At 43.1% G+C, this 26567-nt stretch overlaps 1 protein-coding gene across 1 annotated transcript in view; it reads right to left on the bottom strand.

Annotated features, from left to right (window-relative positions):
- The window catches only part of LOC126092801 (transmembrane protein 26), a 102998-nt gene that overhangs the window by 60705 nt on the left and 15726 nt on the right, over positions 1-26567 (bottom strand). The window contains exons 3-4 of the mRNA XM_049908529.1: positions 13260-13451; positions 3648-3805 (exon numbers count right to left, since the gene is read on the bottom strand). Coding sequence (XP_049764486.1) covers positions 3648-3805; positions 13260-13451 — 350 coding nt within the window. The remainder of the gene's footprint in view (positions 1-3647; positions 3806-13259; positions 13452-26567) is intronic.

Genomic DNA, 26567 nt, shown 5'->3' with positions numbered 1-26567 from the left:
CCACCGGAAAGTTCAACCTACGAGGGTTGGAACTTTAATAGTGGCAACTATTTATTTACAGCTCGTACAAAACAGTACGTGTTTAAAAGTTTTACTGACCTCCGATGTAGTCACCAGCATTGTGTATAGCCCGTTGCCAGTGATGTGGAAGTCGTATTATACTCGTAGCGGAGCCAGTTGTGTTGACAGAGCGGCGCGGTCTATTGCCCAACGAATTTGTAGCAGTTCTGAAGCGAATGCCGTGAAGTGTTTCCTTCAGTTTAGAAATCGTGTTAAACTTACGAGGGCTTAAGTCAGGGGAGTGCAGTAGGTGGTATAGCACTTAGCAGCCCCATCAGACGAACAAATCAGTAACAGCTTTCACTCTACGTGCTTGAGCATTGTCCTGCAAAATGATGGTCAGGTCCTATCTCTATGCTGTTCATTTTTGGAACACAACCTACGACCAGCTTAGAGACAGAAGTGATGACACTTTCTGCAGGGCCTGACCATCATTTTGCAGGACAATGCTCAAACACGTACAGAGAAAGCTGTTACTGATTTGTTTGACTGATGTGGCTGCCAAGTACTATACCGCCTACTGCACTTCCCTGATTTAAGCCTTCTCGAGTTCAACTCAGTTTCTAAGCTGAAGGAAACGCTTCACAGTATTCGCTTCAGAACTGCTACAAATTCGTTGGGGAATAGATCGCGCCGCTCGAACTGTCAACACAACTGGCACTGCTAAGAGTAGCCTACGCCTTGCACACCGCTGGCAACGGGTTATACACAATACTGGTGACTAGTTTGAAGACCTGTAAAACTTTGGAACACATATTTTGTACGAGCTGTAAATAAATAGTTGCCACTATTATGTTCCAACCCTCGTAGAACGAATTCCTTTAGTTCTGCCAATGATCACAAAACGTTTTGTTCCTAGACTATCAGTTTCGGTCAGCAACGACCATTTTCAGATTTGTTTTATATCATGTCCTAATATAATAAAGCCATAGTGACCTCGTCAACAAAATGAGGAAAGCGTAGTCGCACATGTTCAATAGTCTAAAGACCAAAAATTTTTTGATTATTGGCGAGAATAAAATAAATTCATTCTACTCTTTCTGGATCACTGTTTTAGTCTGCGACCATGTAGCAACTAGTGAAGTTGAACACAGATCGTCAGATGGATAACTGAAACGCAAAACTCCCTTATGTGAGTCCAGTGTGTTACGAGTACACTGCTTCGCTCTGTTCCCGAGAAACAAACCTTACACCGTCCTCACACAAAACGCGAAAGTAAACCTTGACGAGGAGCAGTTCTAGTTTTGTGACTTTTGTAAGTAGGCTGTTTATGTTTTCTTATTGGCAACGTTACGTAGCGCTCTGTATGAAAATCACTGGCTGTGCTGTGTGCAGTCTGTGGCTAGTTTGCATTGTTGTCTGCCATTGTAGTGTTGGGCAGCGGCAGCTGGATGTGAACAGCGCGTAGCGTTGCGCAGTTGGAGGTGAGCCGCCAGCAGTGGTGGATGTGGGAAATGAGATGGCGGATTTTTGAGTACAGAATGGATGTTATGAACTGCTATATATATTATAATTATTAAGGTAAATACATTGTTTGTTCTCTATTAAAATCTTTCATTTGCTAACTATGCCTATCAGTAGTTAGTGCCTTCTGTAGTTTGAATCTTTCATTTAGCTGGCAGTAGTGGCGCTCGCTGTATTGCAGTAGTTCGAGTAACGGAGATTTTTGGTGAGGTAAGTGATTTGTGAAAGGTACAGGTTAATGTTAGTCAGGGCCATTCCTTTGTAGGGATTTCTGAAAGTCAGATTGCGTTGCGCTAAAAAATATTGTGTGTCAGTTTAAGCACAGTCATACATAATGTTCTAAGGGGACGTTTCACTTTATAACGTGTAATTTCACGTTCCAGAGCATTTTCAAGCGTGAAAGGCACAATCACTACTCAGATATTTGTCTAATGGAGGGCAAATTGGGCAATTAATGCAAGATCGCTTTTGCGTCGCAATTAGGACTTGGGAGACGCCGTATTGGATTCTGTCGTTTACAATTGAAGACCATATTTGATGGTTTTTATATTGTAACTTACTTTTTATGAGCGAATACTGTTTTAAAGCACCTAACAACTGAGCATCTGTGCCACGCCCGTAGTTTATGGTACAATTTGTTATAATAAAATGACGGGAAAATGCCTACTGGTGCTTAAAGTTTTTTGTATTTGGTGCTTTCAGTATTATAGGCCTCCTCTGAAAGCACGCCGTTTCAGTGTACCAGTGTATTGATCGTTATCGAAAGCACAGCGGTTTTGTACAATTTGCCTTAGCTGAACATCAGTTAATGACGTAACAATGGCTAAAGCCTTTACGACATGGAAAAATCAAAGGCAAAAGCAAGCTGTCATTTGTTGACTTTAAGGTGGTCGATGGAGGCGTGGGCTGTGGTAGGAAAAGTTGTTGCACCGCGTCTCATTTCCCGCGTCTATTTCTTTTATTTGCCTTCGCCTATTCTAATAGACAGGGTGATTCCGTGATGATACAAATTTTCATGGACCATGCAAAAGGGTATACGTTTCGATTTGAGGTAAGGGACCCTGATCCAGAAACAACCGAGTCTAATATGATAAGCGAAAAGTATTCTGATACTTCTCACGGTGGACTACATAGGCCAGTACTGTTGTTGCTAAGACTGTAGGGTAGGCAACTTTCAGGGATGGTAGCATGAATCAAAACAAATAAAACAATCCTTGCTTACTCGAGGCATGCTGCTACGGTATCATAGGTCCATAAGTGTTCAGTACTGAAGAAATTGAATAAATTTTTATTTCATCCGTCTCAGTTGCATTGATATAAAATACAACTGTAGTAGTTACCAGTTTAGGGCTGACAAGCCCATTCTCGAACCACACATCTCGAGATTAACCGTAATGATTCACACAATAACGTGCCGAAAGGCACGAACAGCTTCTGTACAGCAAAGCACACAGTGTGGAACTAGTACCTTCATTGATCTTAGCCTATGTGTCCGTTGCAACTGACTGACACAACCAAACAGAAATATGAATAAATCCAAAAATAACTGAGGTCATAGGGTGCAAGTGCTACGCTAAGATGAAGAGGTTAGCGCAGCAAAGGTGTCCATGGCGGGGCGGATCAAACCAGTCAGATGGCTGAGGGCTCAAAAACTAAATAACATTTATTAAAAGTGATAGAGCGCTCTTAACGTGTATGCCTGGTAAATGCCCTGTTCACATATATGGATGGAGGTACTGGGGCGTATTACTGAATTTTAGAAACATGTTTTAAATCTACAATGTCTGCCTTTATTTTTATATTCAAGGAGAAAAGAAATAATAAGCGGATTACTTCTGATGACATCTTTGCTGAAATTGCGACTACAATACTTCATTTTTGGAACAAAATTTTTGCCATTGTATCTCAAAGGAAGTTACCAATCTAAGTTGCTTACATATTGTATGCTCTAAGTTCCTTGAACATTTCTGCTATTTCTGCAAAATTACTTCCTTAGTGGACATTCATTAACTTCTCCTAACCGCAAATTACCGATATCTACAATTTACGACAAAAACAAGAGTTATCATTTACGCAGACTAGCGACTACTCTGAGGGTTTCCTCTCACAGTGTAAGTGCTTGCCTGAGATCCGGAGAGGCTGGGGCGGCGGTGACGGTGGTGGCGAGCCGGGACTTGCGCGACTTGGTGGCGGTGAGCACCACGGTGAACTGCAGCAGGCTCCACGACCAGATGGCCAGCGTCAGCAGCACCAGCACGGGGTCGCGGCTGATAGCCTCGTCCTCCAAACAAGGTGACGGCATTTAAGACACACTGCAAAGGGCTCTTCAGCACCCTAACCGAACTACGCGGCAGCACATGAACACGAGAAGCACCGCACTCATTTTTACTGGTGCTTGGCTTCAGCAGATTTTTGTAAAATGTTTATTCTACAATTATCTTTTTGTGACTTTGTAATAAATGTTTGTCTACATCTATATCTACATTTATACTCCGCAAGCCCTCCCAACGGTGTGTGGCGGAGGGCACTTTACGTGCCACTGTCATTACCTCCCTTTCCTGTTCCAGTCGCGTATGGTTTGCGGGAAGAACGACTGTCTGAAAGCCTATGTGCGCGCTCTAATCTCTCTTATTTTACGTTCGTGATCTCCTCGGGAGATATAAGTAGGGGGAAGCAATATATTCGATACCTCATCCAGAAACGCACCCTCTCGAAACCTGGCGAGCAAGCTACACCGCGATGCAGAGCGCCACTCTTGCAGAGTCCGCCACTTGAGTTTGTTAAACATCTCCGTAACGCTATCACGGTTACCAAATAACCCTGTGACGAAAAGCGCCGCTCTTCTTTGGATCTTCTCTATCTCCTCCGTCAACCCGATCTGGTACGGATCCCACACTGCTGAGCAATACTCAAGTATAGGTCGAACGAGTGTTTTGTAAGCCACCTCCTTTGTTGATGGACTACGTTTTCTAAGGACTCTCCCAATGAATCTCAACCTGGTACCCGCCTTACCAACAATTAATTTTATATGATCATTCCACTTCAAATCGTTCCGCACGCATACTCCCAGATATTTTACAGAAATAACTGCTACCAGTGTATGTTCCGCTATCATATAATCATACAATAAAGGATCCTTCTTTCTATGTATTCGCAATACATTACATTTGTCTATGTTAAGGGTCAGTTGCCACTCCCTGCACCAAGTGCCTATCCGCTGCAGATCTTCCTGCATTTCGCTACAATTTTCTAATGCTGCAACTTCTCTGTATACTACAGCATCATCCGCGAAAAGCCGCGTGGAACTTCCGACACTATCTACTAGGTCATTTATATATATTGGTCCCATAACACTCCCCTGTGGCACGTCTGTAGACGTCTCTCCGTTGATAACAACATGCTGTGTTCTGTTTGCTAAAAACTTTTCAATCCAGCCACACAGCTGGTCTGATATTCCGTAGGCTCTTACTTCATCAGGCGACAGTGCGGAACTGTATCGAACGCCTTCCGGAAGTCAAGAAAAATAGCATCTACCTGGGAGCCTGTATCTAATATTTTCTGGGTCTCATGAACAAATAAAGCGAGTTGGGTCTCACACGATCGCTATTTCCGGAATCCATGTTGATTCCTACACGTCAGCAACGAATTATGTATTTATGACGTTTCTGAGAAGTATTAATGATGACGTCGTAGAAGAATCAGCTCCCGTCATTTTGATGGGTACAGACATGTGAGCAGTAGCTTTCGGAACTGTTCACAGCTATTATTGTTTGCCTTCCTGTTCCAGCGGTTGACCCTCAGTCTGCAAGATCCGGGCGATCGCAAAGGGTGGGCTTACTGATAGTTGGGAGCTCCAACGTCAGGCGCGTAATGGGGCCCCTTGGGGATACGGCAACAAGAGAGGGGAAGAAAACCAATGTACACTCCGTGTGCATACCGGGGGGAGTCATTCCAGATGTGGAAAGGGTCCTTCCAGATGCCATGAAGGGTACAGGGGGCACCCATCTGCAGGTGGTCGCTCATGTCAGCAGCAATGATGTGTGTCGCTATGGATCGGAGGAAATCCTCTCTGGCTTCCGGCGGCTATCTGATTTGGTGAAGACTGCCAGTCTCGCTAGCGGTATGAAAGCAGAGCTCACCATCTGCAGCATCGTCGACAGGACTGACTGCGGACCTTTGGTACAGAGCCGAGTGGAGGGTCTGAATCAGAGGCTGAGACGGTTCTGCGACCGTGTGGGCTGCAGATTCCTCGACTTGGCGCCGTAGGGTGGTGGGGTTTCGCGTTCCGCTGGATAGGTCAGGAGTCCACTACACGCAGCAAGCGGCTACACGGATAGCAGGAGTTGTGTGGCGTGGACTGGGCGGTTTATTAGGTTAGATGGCCTCGGGCAAGTACAGAAACGGCAACAGCCTCAAAGGGTGCGGAGCAAAGTCAGGACATGCGGGGACCAAGCAGCAATCGGTATTGTAATTGTAAACTGTCGAAGCTGCGTTGGTGAAGTACCGGAACTTCAAGCGCTGATAGAAACCACCGAAGCTGAAATCGTTATAGGTACGGAAAGCTGGCTGAAGCCAGAGATAAATTCTGCCGAAATTTTTACAAAGGCACAGACGGTGTTTAGAAAGGATAGATTGCATGCAACTGGTGGTGGCGTGTTTGTCGCTGTTATTAGTAGTTTATCCTGTAGTGAAGTAGAAGTGGATAGTTCCTTTGAATTATTATGGGTGGAGGTTACACTCAACAACCGAGCTAGGTTAATAATTGGCTCCTTTTACCGACCTCCCGACTCAGTAGCATTAGTGGCAGAACAACTGAGAGAAAAATCTGGAATACATTTCACATAAATTTTCTCAGCATGTTATAGTCTTAGGTGGAGATTTCAATTTACCAGATATAGACTGGGACACTGAGATGTTTAGGACGGGTGGTAGGGACAGAGCATCGAGTGACATACTGAGTACACTATCCGAAAATTACCTCGAGCAATTAAACAGAGAACCGACTCGTGGAGATAACATCTTGGACCTACTGGTAACAAACAGACCCGAACTTTTCGACTCTGTAAGCGCAGAACAGGGAATCAGTATCCCTTAATATGGAAGTAAATAGGAATATAAAAAAAGGGATGAAGGTTTATCTATTTAGCAAGAGTAATAGAAGGCAGATTTCAGACTACCTAACACATCAAAATGAAAATTTCTGTTCCGACACTGACAATGTTGAGTTTTATGGAAAAAGTTCAAGGCAATCGTAAAATGCGTTTTAGACAGGTATGTGCCGAGTAAAGCTGTGAGGGACGGGAAAAACCCATCGTGGTTCAACAACAAAGTTAGGGAACTACTACGAAAGCAAAGAGCTTAACTACAAGTTTAGACGCAGCCAAAACCTCTCAGACAAACAGAAGCCGAACGATGTCGACGTTAGCGTAAGGAGGGCTATGCGTGAAGCGTTCAGTGAATTCGAAAGCAAAATTCTATGTACCGACTTGACAGAAAATCCTAGGAAATTCTGGACTTACGTTAAATCAGTAAGTGGCTCGAATCAGCATATCCAGATACACCGGGATGATGATGGCACTGAAACAGAGGATGACTCGCGTAAAGCTGAAATACTGAACACCTTTTTCCAAAGCTGTTTCACAGAGGAAGACCGCACTGCAGTTCCTTCTCTAAATCCTCGCACAAACGGAAAAAATGGCTGACATCGAAAGGTCCAAGGAATAGAAAAGCAACTGAAATCACTCAACAGAGGAAAGTCCACTGGACCTGACGGGATACCAATTCGATTCTACACAGAGTACGCGAAAGAACTTACCCCCCTTCTTACAGCCGTGTACCGCAAGTCTCTAGAGGAACGGAAGGTTCTAAATGATTGGAAAAGAGCACAGGTAGTCCCAGTCTTCAAGAAGGGTCGTCGAGCAGATGCGCAAAACTATAGACCTATATCTCTGACGTCGATCTGTTGTCGAATTTTAGAACATGTTTTTTGCTCGCGTATCATGTCGTTTCTGGAAACCCAGAATCTACTCTGTAGGAATCAACATGGATTCCGGAAACAACGATCGTGAGAGACCCAACTCGCTTTATTTGTTCATGAGACCCAGAAAATATTAGATACAGGCTCCCAGGTAGACGGTATTTTCCTTGACTTCCGGAAGGCGTTCGATACAGTTCCGCACTGTCGTCTGATAAAGTAAGAGCCTACGGAATATCAGACCAGCTGTGTGGCTGGATTGAAGAGTCTTTATCAAACAGAACACAGCATGTTGTTCTCAATGGAAAGACGTCTACAGACAAAGTAACCTCTGGCGTGCCACAGGGGAGTGTTATGGGACCACTGCGTTCCACAATTACATAAATGACCTAGTAGATAGTGTCGCAAGTTCCATGCGGCTTTTCGCGGATAATGCTGTAGTACACAGAGAAGTTGCAGCATTAGAAAATTGTAGCGAAATGCAGGAAGATCTGCAGCGGATAGGCTCTTGGTGCAGGGAGTGGCAACTGACCCTTGACATAGACAAATATAATGTATTGCGAATACATAGAAAGAAAGATCCTTTATTGTATGATTATATGATAGCGGAACATACACTGGTAGCAGTTACTTCTGTAAAATACCTGGGAGTATGCGTGCGGAACGATTTGATGTGGAATGATCATATAAAATTAATTGTAGGTAAGGCAGGTACCAGGTTGAGATTCATTGGGAGAGTCCTTAGAAAATGTAGTCCATCAACAAAGGAGGTGGCTTACAAACACTCGTTCGACCTATACTTGAGTATTGCTCCTCAGTGTGGGATCCGTACCAGATCGGGTTGACGGAGGAGATAGAGAAGATCCAAAGAAGAGCGGCGCGTTTCGTCACAGGGTTATTTGGTAACCGTGATAGCGTTACGGAGATGTTTATCAAACTCAAGTGGCGGACTCTGCAAGAGAGGCGCTCTGCATCGCGGTGTAGCTTGCTCGCCAGGTTTCGAGAGGGTGCGATTCTGGATGAGGTATCGAATATATTGCTTCCCCCTACTTATATCTCCCGAGGAGACCACGAACATAAAATTAGAGAGATTCGCGCGCGCACGGAGGCTTTCCGGCAGTCGTTCTTCCCGCGAACCATACGCGACTGGAACAGAAAAGGGAGGTAATGACAGTGGCACGTAAAGTGCCCTCCGCCACACACCGTTGGGTGGCTTGCGGAGTATAAATGTAGATGTAGAATTCCACACACCTGGTGAACTGTTGTTCTTACCCAGACAAAAATTACCAGCGCCTCCCAAGGGTTTCTGTTGAAGAGCATGTTGTAGCCCGTCTCCTACAAGCCCTTTACTTCCGCAGGAATGTACACTCCTGGAAATTGAAATAAGAACACCGTGAATTCATTGTCCCAGGAAGGGGAAACTTTATTGACACATTCCTGGGGTCAGATACATCACATGATCACACTGACAGAACCACAGGCACATAGACACAGGCAACAGAGCATGCACAATGTCGGCACTAGTACAGTGTATATCCACCTTTCGCAGCAATGCAGGCTGCTATTCTCCCATGGAGACGATCGTAGAGATGCTGGATGTAGTCCTGTGGAACGGCCTGCCATGCCATTTCCACCTGGCGCCTCAGTTGGACCAGCGTTCGTGCTGGACGTGCAGACCGCGTGAGACGACGCTTCATCCAGTCCCAAACATGCTCAATGGGGGACAGATCCGGAGATCTTGCTGGCCAGAGTAGTTGACTTACACCTTCTAGAGCACGTTGGGTGGCACGGGATACATGCGGACGTGCATTGTCCTGTTGGAACAGCAAGTTCCCTTGCCGGTCTAGGAATGGTAGAACGATGGGTTCGATGACGGTTTGGATGTACCGTGCACTATTCAGTGTCCCCTCGACGATCACCAGTGGTATACGGCCAGTGTAGGAGATCGCTCCCCACACCATGATGCCGGGTGTTGGCCCTGTGTGCCTCGGTCGTATGCAGTCCTGATTGTGGCGCTCACCTGCACGGCGCCAGACACGCATACGACCATCATTGGCACCAAGGCAGAAGCGACTCTCATCGCTGAAGACGACACGTCTCCATTCGTCCCTCCATTCACGCCTGTCGCGACACCACTGGAGGCGGGCTGCACGATGTTGGGGCGTGAGCGGAAGACGGCCTAACGGTGTGCGGGGCCGTAGCCCAGCTTCATGGAGACGGTTGCGAATGGTCCTCGCCGATTCCCCAGGAGCAACAGTGTCCCTAATTTGCTGGGAAGTGGCGGTGCGGTCCCCTACGGCATTGCGTAGGATCGAACGGTCTTGGCGTGCATCCGTGCGTCGCTGCGGTCCGGTCCCAGGTCGACGGGCACGTGCACCTTCCGCCGACCACTGGCGACAACATCGATGTACTGTGGAGACCTCACGCCCCACGTGTTGAGCAATTCGGCGGTACGTCCACCCGGCCTCCCGCATGCCCACTATACGCCCTCGCTCAAAGTCCGTCAGCAGCACATACGGTTCACGTCCACGCTGTCGCGGCATGCTACCAGTGTTAAAGACTGCGATGGAGCTCCGTATGCCACGGCAAACTGGCTGACACTGACGGCGGCGGTGCACAAATGCTGCGCAGCTAGCGCCGTTCGTCGGCCAACACCGCGGTTCCTGGTGTGTCCGCTGTGCCGTGCGTGTGATCATTGCTTGTACAGCCCTCTCGCAGTGTCCGGAGCAAGTATGGTGGGTCTGACACACCGGTGTCAATGTGTTCTTTTTTCCATTTCCAGGAGTGTAATAGTGTAATAATTTTTCACACCCAAATGGTTTTCAAGATGTTTGAAACATAAGAGTACAAGCATTGTAGGCAGAATAAATCTAGAAAGGGAATTTCTCAGTCATGTAGCACCTTTGCACACAACTATACTCTATACATCTGCTGATATGACTGACATGTCAGGGGAACAGGAACGAATATGTGCTTCTTTTGAGTTCAATGCAAGGTACGGCTACTCGCGATGAACAATGTTTTCAAAAACTACCAGAATCAGTGGCCTACTAGAATAACGACTAGTACGTCGCTGACATCATCGACCAAATGGTTCGACTTTATACTGTGAAGTATACAATTATGATGATTTTTGGTCCCATCCGCCGAATCAACCACCCAACCATGTTTTGCTTACATGCCAGTAAGTGAAAGATGATTTTATGTAAGAAAACAGATTTCGTGAAACTAGTGTTTACAGCATCAAAATAGATTAATGAAACATGTTACGACAACAAAGCGGACGTGAAATTACACATTAGAAAACAATATTTAAACATATTGTAGGTACAAATCCTAGTATGTATTTTAAGTGACAATCAGTACGGAAAGCTAATAAGAACGATATAGCATGGGAATAAACGATGTGCAAGGTGTTAGTTTTGTCAACGATAACATAGGGATCAGAGAAGGTTGGAAATTGCCATATTACCTGTCTAAAGTGCAGTACATATACCCTTGGTATAATAATACGTCACCGTAATCAAATACAATAAATCTGTACAATGTATGTTTTACAAATACACTCTTTTGAGCGCAGTATAATCGTGAAAGGAGCCTATGACAAACTAATGTCAGTCTGATTGTTGATGAAGAGTGTAAGCTACGTATTTGGGTTGAAAAGTTACGTGTGAATGACACGTGAACATACCTTACATGGCTTTACAAAATATGGCAGTGTAAGGCATACAGAAATTGTACATTAAATAATAATCACAAAAAGGCTTTTAATACAATACCTTGGTATATAGTCACAAGTGGTCAACTCACTTGCAAATATTGTGCATAACATCGGAGTAAACTGTAACAGTGCACCAAGTAACTGAGACGTACATGTTAGAAACCGAATGATATGTCAAACGATTACTGAAATAACAGGTCTCATTTACGAAAGAAACATATTCCCAGTTATTATACCATGGTACTTGATACTTGCTGTAGCTAAATTACAGTTAATAAATGGATTTACAAAATTTAGTTTTGAGTAGTACAATATATAGTAGTGGAAACATTTGTAACCCTGATTTCACTCATTTGAAGCTACCCTCTAAACTGTGACATCTAACAAAAGTGTATTTAGCGTTGACTAAATATGGAAATATGGTCCATAGACATATTTGCTGTCTTTGAATATAAATGCTCCTATTCTTCTCTCTACATCCGCCCATTTGACAAGTCTTGCAAATGCTGCTGTGTTGCAGTACACTTTACATTTTGTACTCTTCTTTCCTTACATGCTGAAGCCAAATCTTCTAGCAGCTTGTATACAAACCGACCTCTGCTTAATTTACAACCTATTACTTCCTTATAGATTACCCATCCATTAAAAAATGGTTCAAATGACTCTGAGCACTATGGGACTCAACTGCTAAGGTCATTAGTCCCCTAGAACTTAGAACTAGTTAAACCGAACTAACCTAAGGACATCACAAACATCCATGCTCGAGGCAGGATTCGAACCTGCGACCGTAGCGGTCTCGCGGTTCCAGGCTGCAGCGCCTTTAACCGCACGGCCACTTCGGCCGGCACCCATGCATTAATAGCTGTCATGTACAATATACTGAAAAAAGAAAATGCCGGAGGTGAATGTGGGTCGACAGCCTCCAAGAATTGTGTGAAAAAAATAGGCTGTACAATTATCCTTCATTCATTATACAGTTGGCCAGTTTTGACGTTAACTCATTTTCGAGGACTTACAAAAGAATATACAACACGGACTCGTATTACATTATATATATATATATATATATATATATATATATATATATATATATATATGTGTGTGTGTGTGTGTGTGTGTGTGTGTGCGTGTGTGTGTGTGTGTGTGTGTGTGTGTGTGTGTGTGTATTTTTACACAATTCTTGGAGGCTGTCGACCCACATATGTACAAAATATCCGTCGTATAAATTTCCACAAGAAACATTGCGAATGAAACTGCGTGCGATGGACACTGGGAGTGGGGAACCTCGCAAAAGGCCCTTGCTCACAACAGCACCTGAAGTTACGCGAATTAACTGGCACAAAAGCTACGGAAACGGTACACTACCCGACCCAAGGCTTGTTGCGTTGTCTGACAGGTGGCGACTGTGCTTCTTTCCAAATGACTATGTGTGGACGATGGCCCAGTTAGGCTTTTAACACGCAGAGTGTGGCCGGCGTAGTTCAGGCCGGAGGTGATTCTGTGATGTTTTTGGATGTGTTTTTCATACCATAACTTGGATCCACTTATCGTGAACATGAAACAGATTGATTATTTAGACATTCTCGGTGATCTGGCGCATGATGACTATGCTGTAGACACTGTCTTTCAAAATGACGATAGCCTTGTTCACAAGGCTGCATGCCTAAGTTCTGAGTTTAAACAACACTCACACTATCGTACATCGTCTACAGGATCTCAACTGGCTGTTGCATACCTGAAGAAACTTATGGAATCTCTTCCTCGTCGAATTGACGTCATTATCAAGGCTGAATACAATGTTAGGCGGTGTTAAGGTGACGTCTCCAGAGGGTGACTAATTTATTATCCGTTGTGCTTAGTGTCAATGAAACCGGAAATTACACAATTGCCCGCTAAATCAGGAGTGGTTTTGGCATGGGTGGGTTCTGTATCGTCCATTAATTATTCGACTTGGGTCGCTGAAGGTAGCTGGATTAATACATTGCCGTCCACTGCGCATCTAATGTTGGTTTGTGAAGTGGTAGACAGGGTTTTGGGTACCTTGAAGGAGTCGAAGAACTCTATGATGTCGGCGGCGGTGCCGATGTAGACGAGCAGCAGCTGGGAGAGCTGGTCCCGCGTCAGGTCACCCTTGGGCAGCATCCAGCGTCCCAGGATGAGCGCCAGCATCAGGCACTGCTCGATCAGCGTCACCCACAGGTCCGCGTCCACCTCGGGCAGTGTCAGCTTCACCTGTCGCGCCACACCGCATAGACAAACACAAACCTTCGACGTGGGGCGAAACTTTCCGACCAAAAGTCACTACAAAAGCTTTTTGTGTGGCTACATTTTAGTTAAAAATGTTTTAAGGGAGGTAGGACGTCGAACGGGCCCACTTGGATCAGGAAAGGCATCACAGGACACTTTAATTTACACTGTCTATACTTTTACAAACAAATTCATAAAACTGTCAGCATCGCCATGAAGGATTCAGGATTCACACTCATTGCAGTGGAAGATCCAAAACATAATTTTTTTTTTTTTTACGTGCGAAATTTCATCATTCTGGCTGCATTTGTTGCTACAGGTACACTTATCTTCATAAGTTAAAGAGATTCTTCGAAGAATTTTGTACAGCATACAAACCATACTTACAGGTGTATGAAACTCTAGAATTTATTTAATTCATGAAAAAACGAATGAGCTGTTATATTTTAAATTAAATGTTTAGAAAAAACACAAATTTTCTAGTTAATTACCTCAATTTTTACCACAGATTTTAATAGAGTTGTAAAATTCTAGAGTTTCATACATCTTTGAGTATGGTTTGTATGCTGTGCAAAATTCATCGAAGAATCTATCTTACTTAATGAAGAAAAGTGTACCTATAGCAACAAATGCTGCCATTAGTAAGTGAAAAAAATTATGAGATTTCACACGCAAAAAAAAAATTATTTTGTCATGTTTTCGAACTTCCACTGCTGTGACTGTAAATTCTGAATCCTTCCTGGTCATGCTGACAAAGATTTATGAATTTATTTGTAAAAGTATAGGCAGTGGAAATTAAAATGTCCTGTGGTGCCTTTCCGGCTCCAAGTCGGCCCGTTTGACGTCCTACCCGCCTTAAATGCGGTGGTCTAGGTGACCTACGATACACTGTAGCGTCACAAGTTGTTCCGAGCGAACGTTTGTTTTATGATAGCTTGCTGCATGTAACTCGGGGGCTGACATCTGTCGGCCTAACCGGGAGAGACACGAGCGTCTGTCACTGCCTGCCGTGGAAAAGCTATTCAAGGTCTCTCACTGGACGCGTACATTCACCACCTGTAAGAACCTAAATAAATTATATTAAATATTATTCAATCACTTTCAAAATCGATACACTATCTTTTGTTAGTCAGGAGAAGATTGCGTAAAAATTTCAACATTGTAACTATCATAGTGTCAGAAAAAAAATTACTAAAAAAGTAAAAGACACTTAGGGAACTAAATTTAGTTAGGAAATATGATAGTTTATCTTTTGGTATAAATGGAAAATATAAACCTAACTCTCAGTGTGCACAATTAATTAACTGATATTTTCATATTAAAACTATTTTTCGTTTTCATAATATAAAAATCAGACAAAGTTATTATTTGTGTCTAATATGGTTATGTGAGTAAATGAGAGTGTGTATGTGGGACATTCGTTTAATTTCAATGTTGCATTATACACTGTCTTAAGTAAACTGCAAGAATTACACAAGCCTGTCGTGGGAAAATGATGCTAGGGGATTTGCTCACTTTGATGATGAAGTATGTCTAGGTATGATTGCTATTTTAACAGAGCAACCAGAAAGTCTGCTGGAGTAAAATCTGTATCTAAAGAATATTTCCAGAATTATTGTCGTTTCGTTTTCGTTTATTAAACATTACTTTGATATTTGCATCTCAGATTGACACAAATGCGTCTGTGTATAAGGATTGGTGCAGGCCAGTTTTGGCGCGAGTATTATCATAAGCGAGCATTCTGATTGGCAGCAAGTATTGTCAGCCAATCAGAATTGAGACGGTTCCCGCTCGTTACCTGATAATTATACTGGGAGTGAGGCTGGAAGGAGGACGTCGGTCACTCACTAGCTTTGAATGCTGACGGTCATGCTACTAGTGCCAGTCAAAATAATGTGTAAGATGAAGAATTCCTTAGTGTTTGAGGTATTGGTGAGCTACGTCGATAGCAGTTACTGTTGAGGACTGCTTGGCGAAATTTTGATTAAATGAGTTGGACAGATATTCGCGAGTGAAATATTGGCCTTCATAGTATCCACATGGCATGTTTCAGTATTCAACCGCTGAGCATTTTTGGCGAGCAGTTACTTTTTTAGAAATCCACAACAAGGACCTAATGTAATAACTCAAATTATTGGTGAAATTAATGACTGTGAAAACGTTGTTTAATTCGGATCGGGTTTGGACAGTTTTCTGGATGCTGTGCGTGTGAAATGTATGTATGAGTTGTGAACTGGAAGAAAATAGCCAATAGTTAAATGTGGACTGAATAGTACCTTTTTTGGCTATCAAGGACAAAATTAACATTTTTGCGTGTAAATTTCGGACATTATTTTCCAGAAGCGAATCCATTTTCTTACTGCCGATAAAATTGAATGACAGTTTTTCTACAGAACTTTCTTTCATAACTACAGGGTTATTACAAATGATTGAAGCGATTTCACAGCTCTACAATAACTTTATTATTTGAGATATTTTCACAATGCTTTGCACACACATGCAAAAACTCAAAAATTTTTTTAGGCATTCACAAATGTTCGAAATGTGCCACTTTAGTGATTCGGCAGACATCAAGCCGATAATCAAGTTCCTCCCACACTCGGCGCAGCATGTCCCCATCAATGAGTTCGAAAGCATCGTTGATGCGAGCTCGCAGTTCTGGCACGTTTCTTGGTAGAGGAGGTTTAAACACTGAGTCTTTCACAAAACCCCGCAGAAAGAAATCGCATGGGGTTAAGTCTGGAGAGCGTGGAGGCCATGACATGAATTGCTGAACATGGTCTCCACCACGACAGATCCATCGGTTTTCCAATCTCCTGTTTTAAGAAATGCCGAACATCATGATGGAAGTGCGGTGGAGCACCATCCTGTTGAAAGATGAAGTCGGCGCTGTCGGTCTCCAGTTGTGGCATGAGCCAATTTTCCAGCATGTCCAGATACAAGCGTGAAACTTGCCCGCACGCTTTCAACCGTTTCCTCGCTCACTGCAGGCCGACCCGTTGATTTCCCCTTACAGGGGCATCCAGAAGCTTTAAACTGCGCATACTATCGCCGAATGGAGTTAGCAGTTGGTGGATCTTTGTTGAACTTCGTCCTGAAGTGTCGTTGCACTGTTATGACTGACTGATGTGAGTGCATTTCAAGCACGACATATGCTTTCTCGGCTCCTGTCGCCATTTTGTCTCACTGCGCTCTCGAGTGCTCTGGCGGCAGAAACCTGAAGTGCAGCTTCAGCCGAACAAAACTTTATGAGTTTTTCTACGTATCTGTAGTGTGTCGTGACCATATGTCAATGAATGGAGCTACAGTTAATTTATGAAATCGCTTCAATCATTTGTAATAGCCCTGTATAGTTACGCGGACTCAGTAATTGTAGATATTAGATATTTTTTTATCAACGCTGCTTTTGCGTCATCTTGTATCTACATTGCCGAGTGAAGGGAAGTCGAGCAGACGCCGTTATGAATTTTTATTTGGAGCCTGCATAGTGACAACGATGTAACGGAAAAAAATCCCGGCCGCAACTCTCCAAATCTTGTACAGTAGAAAAAACAGGTTTGATTCCACTGTGGAGAAAACGATCAGTAAAAGTCAGCCGTTCTAGGAAACTCGCAGCTATCGATATTAGAGGGGCTTGGCGCACCTTGGCGAGTGTTGCCTGTGGCCAAGGTGAAAGTGAAAGTGAAAGTGGAGCAGTGTCAATTAGTGCGGGGCCTCAGTCACAATTTGCCTGTGAACGAGAAAGATTGGAGTGCGTTGGAGATTAGCCAGCATAAATACGACCTCACCGAGGTGCGATAACTGAGCCGCATCAGCAGTGTCGAGCCTCTGGCAACGAGTACGGGCCATCTGTCATTTGCTTGCCGCCATGTACTGCTCCGTACTGGTACAGCAGGCTGACCCGTACCTAGAGTGTGGCTAACAGTGTTCAAGCGACGTCCCGGGCAGTAATTGTTCAGTTTTGATTGACATTACTTAGGAGGCAGTGTGGTTCGTCGGTGTACGAGCGACGTCGTTTTAAGCTGTCCTGTCCATTATGGCGCTGTCCTTGTAGGTGGTATCTTTTTGGTCATGTTCGTGTCGAGTATTGCATCACGTTAGTGTTCTCTTCTACTGTGAGAGTTTCTTGTTGAACTATGTAAGTGTAACACTATCTAGTACAAGTGAGGGTTTCGTTTACGATGGCAAAATTTTTCCTACTGCTGCTCTATTTTAATTAAAATTAGCTTTGTTTCTTTCTTGTTCATTATTTATATTTTAAAGTGGTGAAATCAAATGAAACGTTTCTTTACGGAAGGAGCCCCCAGCCGTTCCTTTTAAATGTTTTATGCGCTGATAGCGCCGAGAGTATATACAGATGGTGCCCAAGTATATGAGAGCTCTATCATGATTCAAGGTTTAATTTTATGGTCACCAGATGTTTCTTTATAACCGCTCCACTGCGCTTCTTGCACTTGGGCTATATGGAGCGCTTAAGATCTAAGAGATAATTTGATGCATTTTTATGTGGCTATGTGAAGCGTTTAAGGTTTATAATTTAATACATATGTATATTTATGTTTCAATATTTGTCTAGGGTATGGACAACGAAGCTGTAAATACTTTTTGCGATTGGTAAGATAAAAAATTTTAGTTACTGGCCAATGTGACCAAATACAAAATGCCTATTAAACTGGGTCATGACCGATGGTAGTAAAATCGCTCTTGTCACCAAATGTAGCGTGGTGAGAAACCGTAGTGCATTCCATGCCTTACATAGGGAAAACTATGTTCACATGACGGAAACAAGTATGTGCCCCTTACGAATTCCTCCTAGAAAAAGAAACAGTTGGGAATGATTGTGGAAGTATTCAATAATCCGCAAATTTTTTAATTTGGCACAAATAATTTTCACGTGCTGTAGATTTGAAACCATGCACACACGCAAGACACGTAAGTCACCTTGCGTGGCACGAGCAATTGGTACCCTGCATCCTCTGCATACTCAAAATAATGTCTGTCACTGATGACATCTGCTCTAAACAATGACTGCTCTAACGGGCTGCAGAAACAATGAATTCTACAAACAATAGACAGTTCAGTAGCTGAAGAAGAAAGCTTTCAAATGGGCAATTTTTTTCAGGATGAGCTTCTGTTTGCGTTAAACGAAAAAGCTTGAGTAACTTATAAGAGTTAAAGTACTACGACAGTTGTCATATTTCAGAGTGAGTTTTTAATAAACATGACGCAAAACCTTCCATCCCAAGGCCCAAAATATCAAATTCGTTACTGTAACGTGGCAAAGTTAACTTCACACATGGTGGCACCTCAATGATTACTACACGCCCATCCTGATAAATTGTGTCCTTTACGTAGAAATCAGCGACACAGTACCATCTGATTCAACTGAAGCATCAGAAACAACACCGGCTGCATGGACCATTTTTTCTGACGACAGCGTGCGTCAACAAATGGACTGATGTCACATTTCCAGCTGTTCGGTTGCAGACTCAGCAACTAGTAATCTGGTTATCGGATTATAAGTACCAGATGCCTCCAGCTCCTGTACCAACAGAGCCTACAAACAAATGGTGATCACGTCCGCGACTGGTGAACCCTTAGCGCAGTAGAGATATAAAGCACTCCCCATCTTGCGAATGCAAAATTTTAACAGAACTGTTTGTCCGCCATCAAAGAACCCAAACCACGTGTACGGAAATACGGAACACAGTATCAGCTGAGTAGGTTAGAGGATTCTTTAATTCTCCAAGCAGCCATAAGTTTTAACAAGTCTTGCACACCTAAAAGGAGAATTACTTTTACAGCGCCAGAGGCAGTTGATGCAACAATCTCTACATATAAAAGGCAATGTCCTGACTGACTGACCGACTCATTCACTGACTAGCCCAAACCACTAAGGATAGAAACTTCAGACGATGTTGAATTTTTACTGTAGGCGTCGCTTAAGAACGAATGTTTTGAAATATCACTCCCAAAGAGGTGAAATGGGGGACGAAAGGTTTTTTGCAAATGTTGGTATTAAGAACATTTTGAAGTTAGATCTTCCAAATTTGGTACTTGGTTTCTAGATCAGAAATAAACATGTGTTTCACCATTTTTGGAAATGTAACTCCTATGAGGGTAAAACAGTGAATAAAGGTTTTTAAAAAATAAATCCTCGATAAAAAATACATTTTAAAGCTACATCTACGAAAACTGGTATTTGACTTCCTGGTTGCAAATAAAAAAATCTGTTTTAGTGTTTCCTGGAAATTCATTTCCTAAGGGTGTCGACTAAGGGGTGAATTTTTTTATGAAAAGGTTTCATTATGAAAACATTCCTAAAGCTAAGTCTATTAAAATTTAATTTTGGATTATCGATTATAGATAAAAAAAGACGTGTTCCACTGTTTGTCGACATTCAACCCCCAAAGTTCGAAATAGGGAATAAGACCTTTTATGAAATTATTCGTTATGAAAGTCTTTTCAAAATTAATTCTATGAAAATTTGCACTTCGCACCTCTGTTAGATATAAAAAGAATACGAGTTCACTGTTTATGGAAATTAAACCCCTATGTGGGTGAAATGGAGGATGAAACTTTCTATGGAAATATTATGCAGGCATTTTTCAAGCTAAAACTATGAAAATTTGTATTTAGCTTCTCAGTTAGAAGTAAAAAAAATACACATTTCGCTGTCTTTGGAAATTCAACCCATAAGGGCGTGAAATAGGGAAAATGAAATTACTCATGAAATTAATTTTTGAAATTACTCATTATGAAAGCCTTTTCAAAGTTAAATCTATGAAAATTTGTAACTGGCATCTCTGTTAGAAATAAAAAGATACGTGGTTTACTGTTTTTGGAAAAACTACAACAAGTGGATGAAATAGGGTTGAAAACTTTTAAGAAGGTATTTCGTTATACTAAAAAAAGGCTAAATCCATGAAAATTAATATTTCATTTGTTTGTCAGATATAAAGAAATATGTATTACGGGATGGAAGCTTCTATGGAAGTATCACCACAAGAACGCATTAGCCATGATAACGAAAACCTTGGATTCCAGCTACCAGAATCGCATTTTGGTCTGAAGTACATTTCGAAAAAGCTTTTCTTTTAGAAGCCTTAATTAACATGAAAAGTAGGGAAGGGTGTTGCAATTTGTGAACTAAATCAAAAATTGCTGTTAACAGTCACCATATCAAATTGACTTTGTTAGAATTGCATAGACGAAGAAACGACTCAATAATAGTAAATAAATCTTTTATTAGGCCTGATATATGTCCATAAAATTATTTTTGATGCAATTACTTCGCAAACGAGAGCGAAGCATCCAGCGCTAAGCTAGTCTACCTACAGATACTAAAGACCTGTGCAATTTACTCAGGCACGTCTTCACACACAAGAATACAGTCTTATATCGCGAAGAGGTGTACAGATTTTGAGAAGACTATTTCGACCCCACCCTACATTCCCCTAGCTTCTGTGTCCATACAAGATACGCCTAGCAGAATTAGCTTGTATTTCTGCAGATCAACGTTACGCACTGAGTATCGGTAATGAGTGAGCCGCGAAAGGTCGTAGAGGAACGGAGTGTCGATGCTGTACTATTCCAGGAACCGTACACGACGAATTCGAAACTTCTGCCCTTCCCTAAACACCTTACCACAATTGTTGGGCACCAGAATGTCAAGACAGCAATCATCAGTGTCATCGTAGTCATTGAATTCACGCAATTAAGCGATTAGCATGCTGTGACAGTAGAAATGTGCACTCCTCAATGCACCTGGATTATTTCCTACCTATGCAGTATTCGCACATGATTGATTTGTACGTTGTGAGAGTAAGAGCTACAGCAGTGTACAGTCATGCTGCCTATCACAGTTGGAATGGGCGTCAACGCGAACGCAAAGCGCGCGCTTTGTCATACTAGCAGGACGACAGCCGAACCGGATGTAATGCTGTAAGAGTTGATGTATGTAGCCTAGCAGGTTTTCGAAGAGTAGCGGTGCAGAGATCGTACAGTGCCAATGCAGAGACAAATATAGACATCTCCCTGGAAAATTGAGCAGCTACTAATAATTTTATATCTTGTGAGGTTAAGTAATCTATGACTACTACCGTCCATCAGAATTGTAGCTGAAATCTCTAGAAATAGTGAAGTCGATATGTAACTGGAAGCTTGGGATTTAAAAAGAGCAAAATGGAAGGCGCTTAATGCCGAAATAGCTTCTTTCAACCTAGACTGTTTACCTGAGAACATAGACCCCGGAGCGCAAGCTCTTACAGAGCTCTCTCAGCTGGCGCAGGAAAATCACATCGAAAGACGTCATATGTAGCCATCCCTAAGACACCTTGAAATTGGGAGCTGACAGTTGCTCACGGAAGTCCGTAACGCAAGCAGGAACTACCTGCGCTCACTAAGAAGGAACAAAAGAGAGATAAATCTAAACAGTAAACGAATGTTGTGAAACAAGATCTGCGACACTATAAAAAGCATATTGGGAGCGCTTTCTGAATAAGAACTGGAACACTTCTCGGATCAGCTGCAAAAGGTTCTTTTTGACAAATTTAATACCCTCGTCGACCTGTCCGTTCTTCCCAAGACCGATGGAACGAAATAACAGCAAGGAACTCCGCCGAATAATTCCTGAACAGTGTTTCGCCAATGACCATCATTTAATGCTCCGTTTGCTATTGAATTCGAACTGTAAAAATGTGTGTGTGAAATCTTATGGGGCTTAACTACTATGGTCATCAAGTCCCTAAGCTTATACACTACTTAACCTAAATTATCCTAAGGAGAAACACAAACACACCCATGCCTAAATGAGGACTCGAACCTCCGCCGGGACCGGCCGGACAGTCCATGACTGCAGCGCCCTAGACCGCTCGGCTAATCCCGCGCGGCAAGTCGAACTGTATTATCAAGAATGTGCACTCCAGTTTGCTCAAGATGTAGTAGCGGTAGCGATAGCCACGCTAAAACGCGACGAAGCACCGGGCTCAGTGTCTATTAAGAAGTGATAGAAAAAGTAGCTCTAATCTCAGCGCCATTCATAACACATCTACTGGATGACGTATTAAGGCAGGGCAGTGTGCCAGAAACATGGAAATCTACACATGCATTTATTACAAACCAAGGCCTAGTTTCCGTAGAGCCGAACAGCAATAGACCATGTTTAACAAATACATTAGCGAAAGTTCAGGAGCTCAATGAGCTCTAGGTTCTCGGCACATGTTTGTCTGGCTTCTGCAAAGGTAAGTAGATAGATGACTCCATTACTCAGGCTCTCCTACTTGTACACAGGGCAAACAATTAACGTTGTGCTGCAATTAAGATGGACATGGCAGGCGCATATCATCTACGGTGATCCCGATTTTAAATCGCCCAAGTCTCAGAATCCGAAAATGGCTTAAGTTTCACGGATTGGTGTAAGGGTTCCAAACTGTAAAAGCTTGCTGGGCGCCACAGGACAATAGAAGAGATCACTAAGGGCTACACACAAACCTCGATACGTGTATCAATGTTTTGGGACCTGATAGCGGATTCGCTGTTAGAACTACGAGGTGCATTAAACTTCTAAGGCCTCCGATTTTTTTTCTCCAGACTGGAAAGAGATAGAAACATGCGCATTGTTTTAAAATGAGGCCGCGTTCATTGTCAATGTGTCCCAGAGATGGCAGCACCGTACGGCAGATGGAATTTTACCGCCAGCGGCGAGAATGAGAACTGTTTTAAATACTTAAAATGGCGACGGTTTCCTTACTTGAACAGCGTGCAATCATTCGTTTTCTGAATTTGCATGATGTGAAACCAATTGAAATTCATCGACAGTTGAAGGAGACATGTGGTGATGGAGTTACGGATGTGTCGAAAGTGCGTTTGTGGGTGCGACAGTTTAATGAAGGCAGAACATCGTGTGACAACAAACCGAAACAACCTCGGGCTCGCATGAGCCGGTCTGACGACATGATCGAGAAAGTGGAGAGAATCGTTTTGGGGGATCGCCGAATGGCTGTTGAACAGATCGCCTCCAGAGTTGGCATTTCTCTGGATTCTGTGCACACAATCCTGCATGACGACCTGAAAATGTGAAAAGTGTCATCCAGGTAGGTGCCACGAATGCTGACGGACGACCACATGGCTGTCCGTGTGGCATGTTGCCAAGCAATGTTGACGCGCAACGACAGCATGAATGGGACTTTCTTTTCGTCGGTTGTGACAATGGATGAGACGTGGATGCCATTTTTCAATCCAGAAACAAAGCGCCAGTCAGCTCAATGGAAGCACACAGATTCACCGCCACCAAAAAAATTTCGGGTAACCGCCAGTGCTGAGAAAATCATGGTGTCCATGTTCTGGGACAGCGAGGGCGTAATCCTTACCCATTGCGTTCCCAAGGGCAGTACCGTAACAGGTGCATCCTACGAAAATGTTTTGAAGAACAAATTCCTTCCTGCACTGCAACAAAAATGTCCGGGAAGGGCTGCGCGTGTGCTGTTTCACCAAGACAACGCACCCGCACATCGAGCTAACGTTACACAACAGTTTCTTCGTGACAACAACTTTAAAGTGATTTCTCATGCTCCCTACTCACCTGACCTGGCTCCTAGTGACTTTTTGCTTTTTCCAACAATGAAAGACACTCACTGTGGCCGCACATTCACCAGCCGTGCTGCTATTGCCTCAGCTATTTTCCAGTGGTCGAAACAGACTCCTAAAGAAGCCTTCGCCGCTGCCATGGAATCATGGCGTCAGCGTTGTGAAAAATGTGTACGTCTGCCGGGCGATTACGTCGAGAAGTAACGCCAGTTTCATCAATTTCGGGTGAGTAGTTAATTAGAAAAAAAATCGGAGGCCTTAGAATTTGAATGCACCTCGTACTACCTGAGAGTTATGAAGGGAATGGAATGCAACTTACACTGTTGGTATCTTGACTATCTAGAGCTTCCAGACGGAAGATGAGGAAAACGCAGACCACGTGTTATCCAACATGCAGCGGTGGGAGATGAACAACAAATTAACAATAGCAAATAAAATTACGTACTTGTCGTTCAGGAGCAAACTTTCCCTAAACAGGAATTTATGGACACTTTAATATGGCTAAGGCCGAAATCTAGACTGTAGAATAAAACATGTTGTACAGTCAAATAGCGGTTATATCTTTCAAAAAATATTTTAGAATATTTTATGTTCATTTTCCTTGATCATACAACTATATTACTGACGGTGTGTATCGGAATTGCAATCTGGATTTAGTGCCTCCAGGAGCTGTTACTTTTGTTGTTTACCACTGACTTCTCTTTTAGTACGGTGGGACTGCTCACGGGAAGCCTATGGGCTGACAAGCGATAGATAAGGATCATTTTAAGAGTTCGCTACCATAAAAATGTTTCGAAGCCGAGGCGAGGTGGCAGTGACAAGTAGACGAAAAAGCATTCGGTTCCGTCACTCCATGCAGGATTTGCGACTCTTGCCTTCTGTTGAAAAATACATGTAATTCTTCACAGAAGCCTTTCAGCAAGGTAGATCTCTAGCCAGGTTTCAATTCCTAGACGACCGTGTGAATTTTCGCCACACCGCCTCAAAATAACGTTCGGTTTAAATACTCAATCAAGCGTTCTGGTTGGTTCTTACCGTAATGATTTCGAGGAACTCTTAATTCCTCTGCCTTACGTAAATGTCAGGCTTGTTGTAGGTCCTTTTTAAAATTGTGCCATCTAGTGGGAGAGACTTTCTGCCCTCCTTCCCACTTCAGAGCACGTTTAGTTAAAAACAGTAAAAATCTGAAGGAGTAAAATATTGTTTTACTACTCTTATTTATTGGACGGAACTCTCACTTCCTCCCTTTATTGGTCGGTGAGTTACTGCTCTGACTAACAAGCAGCCAAGTTTCAGAGCACTTTATGTTAGGCTTTTGTAGTGTAAAAACTTCACGCTAGGCGGTGAGATTAAACTCATGCCGCTGTAAGATGCAGAGGAAAGACTCGTCGCTGGACGACTGATGAGACGGGACTCGTGGTCGCACAGAAAGGTCTTTCCATTTAAGTACTTTGGACAGGGATGGAGCTGAGCTCAGGGCCTCCAGCAGCTACTGCCACCGCCTTCCGTATTGCACTACGAGTGTGGTAAGATGCGCCGTCGTTTGCAATCGGCAATTCCCTGTGGATACGGTATTACTTCACGCCATTCGCTAGCCATTTACGCGGTTTTAATACTTCGGAGCAAGCTAGTTTGCTTTTAATATGCGCTCTGTCGATCTCACTGGTATTCGACCCCTCTTTTTCGGTGTTCCTGTAATTTAGTTACCATGCTTTCAGTGACTGGTCGTATTCGTGCGTTATCCGTGTAACTTCACATTTATAGCGCCCACCCACCTGCACCATTGTTACAGTTCACCATTAGATCCCCTCGTCCAAGTATTTGAAGTTCAGTTGGGTAATTTGTGTGTTCTACTTTACAAGAATAAACGTGATCCGTATAGTGACCAACTGTTTCCGTTATAGACTAGATGATCCCTCCTCCCAGTCATATGTGTATGTGCGTGGTGTGGTACCCATATTGTCATGTTTGATTGGGCCACCTCAATGTTCATCCTGCAAGACGTTTCTGTTGTCTAACATTACTGTTCCTATCATTAATTTCCATGTGGGTGCTTCTCTTCTCTCTAGGCCAGCAGAGACCGGCCGTAAGCATCGTAGGGGCATGCAAATGAGCGCAACCGATACAGCACAATTTGTAGTGTAGTTCTGATTTTCTATTGACGTAATCACAAATGTTGCTTTCATTTGCTTTTCTTTTTTTGAAGATGTCTTTGCCTGAAATTTTGTCAGTGTACTCTTTGAACGTATTTTATTTTTAATTTTTTGTTTCTTAATGTTGTTGTTATGGTCTTCAGTCCAGAGACTGCTTTGATGCAGCTCTCCATGCTACTCTATCCTGTGTAAGCTGCTTCATCTCACAGTACCTACTGCACATTACATCCTTCTGAATCTGCTTAGTGTATTCATCTCTTGGTCTCCCTCTAAGATTTTTACCCTCCACGCTGCCCTCCAAAACTAAATTGGTGATACCTTGATGCGTCAGAACATGTCCTACCAACTGATCCCTTCTAGT

This window comes from Schistocerca cancellata, chromosome 7 (assembly GCF_023864275.1).
Source record: "Schistocerca cancellata isolate TAMUIC-IGC-003103 chromosome 7, iqSchCanc2.1, whole genome shotgun sequence".
Classification (NCBI taxonomy): domain Eukaryota; kingdom Metazoa; phylum Arthropoda; class Insecta; order Orthoptera; family Acrididae; genus Schistocerca; species Schistocerca cancellata.
The sequence above is the reverse complement of the archived record's forward strand: the minus strand, read 5'-3'. Positions and strand labels throughout refer to the sequence as shown.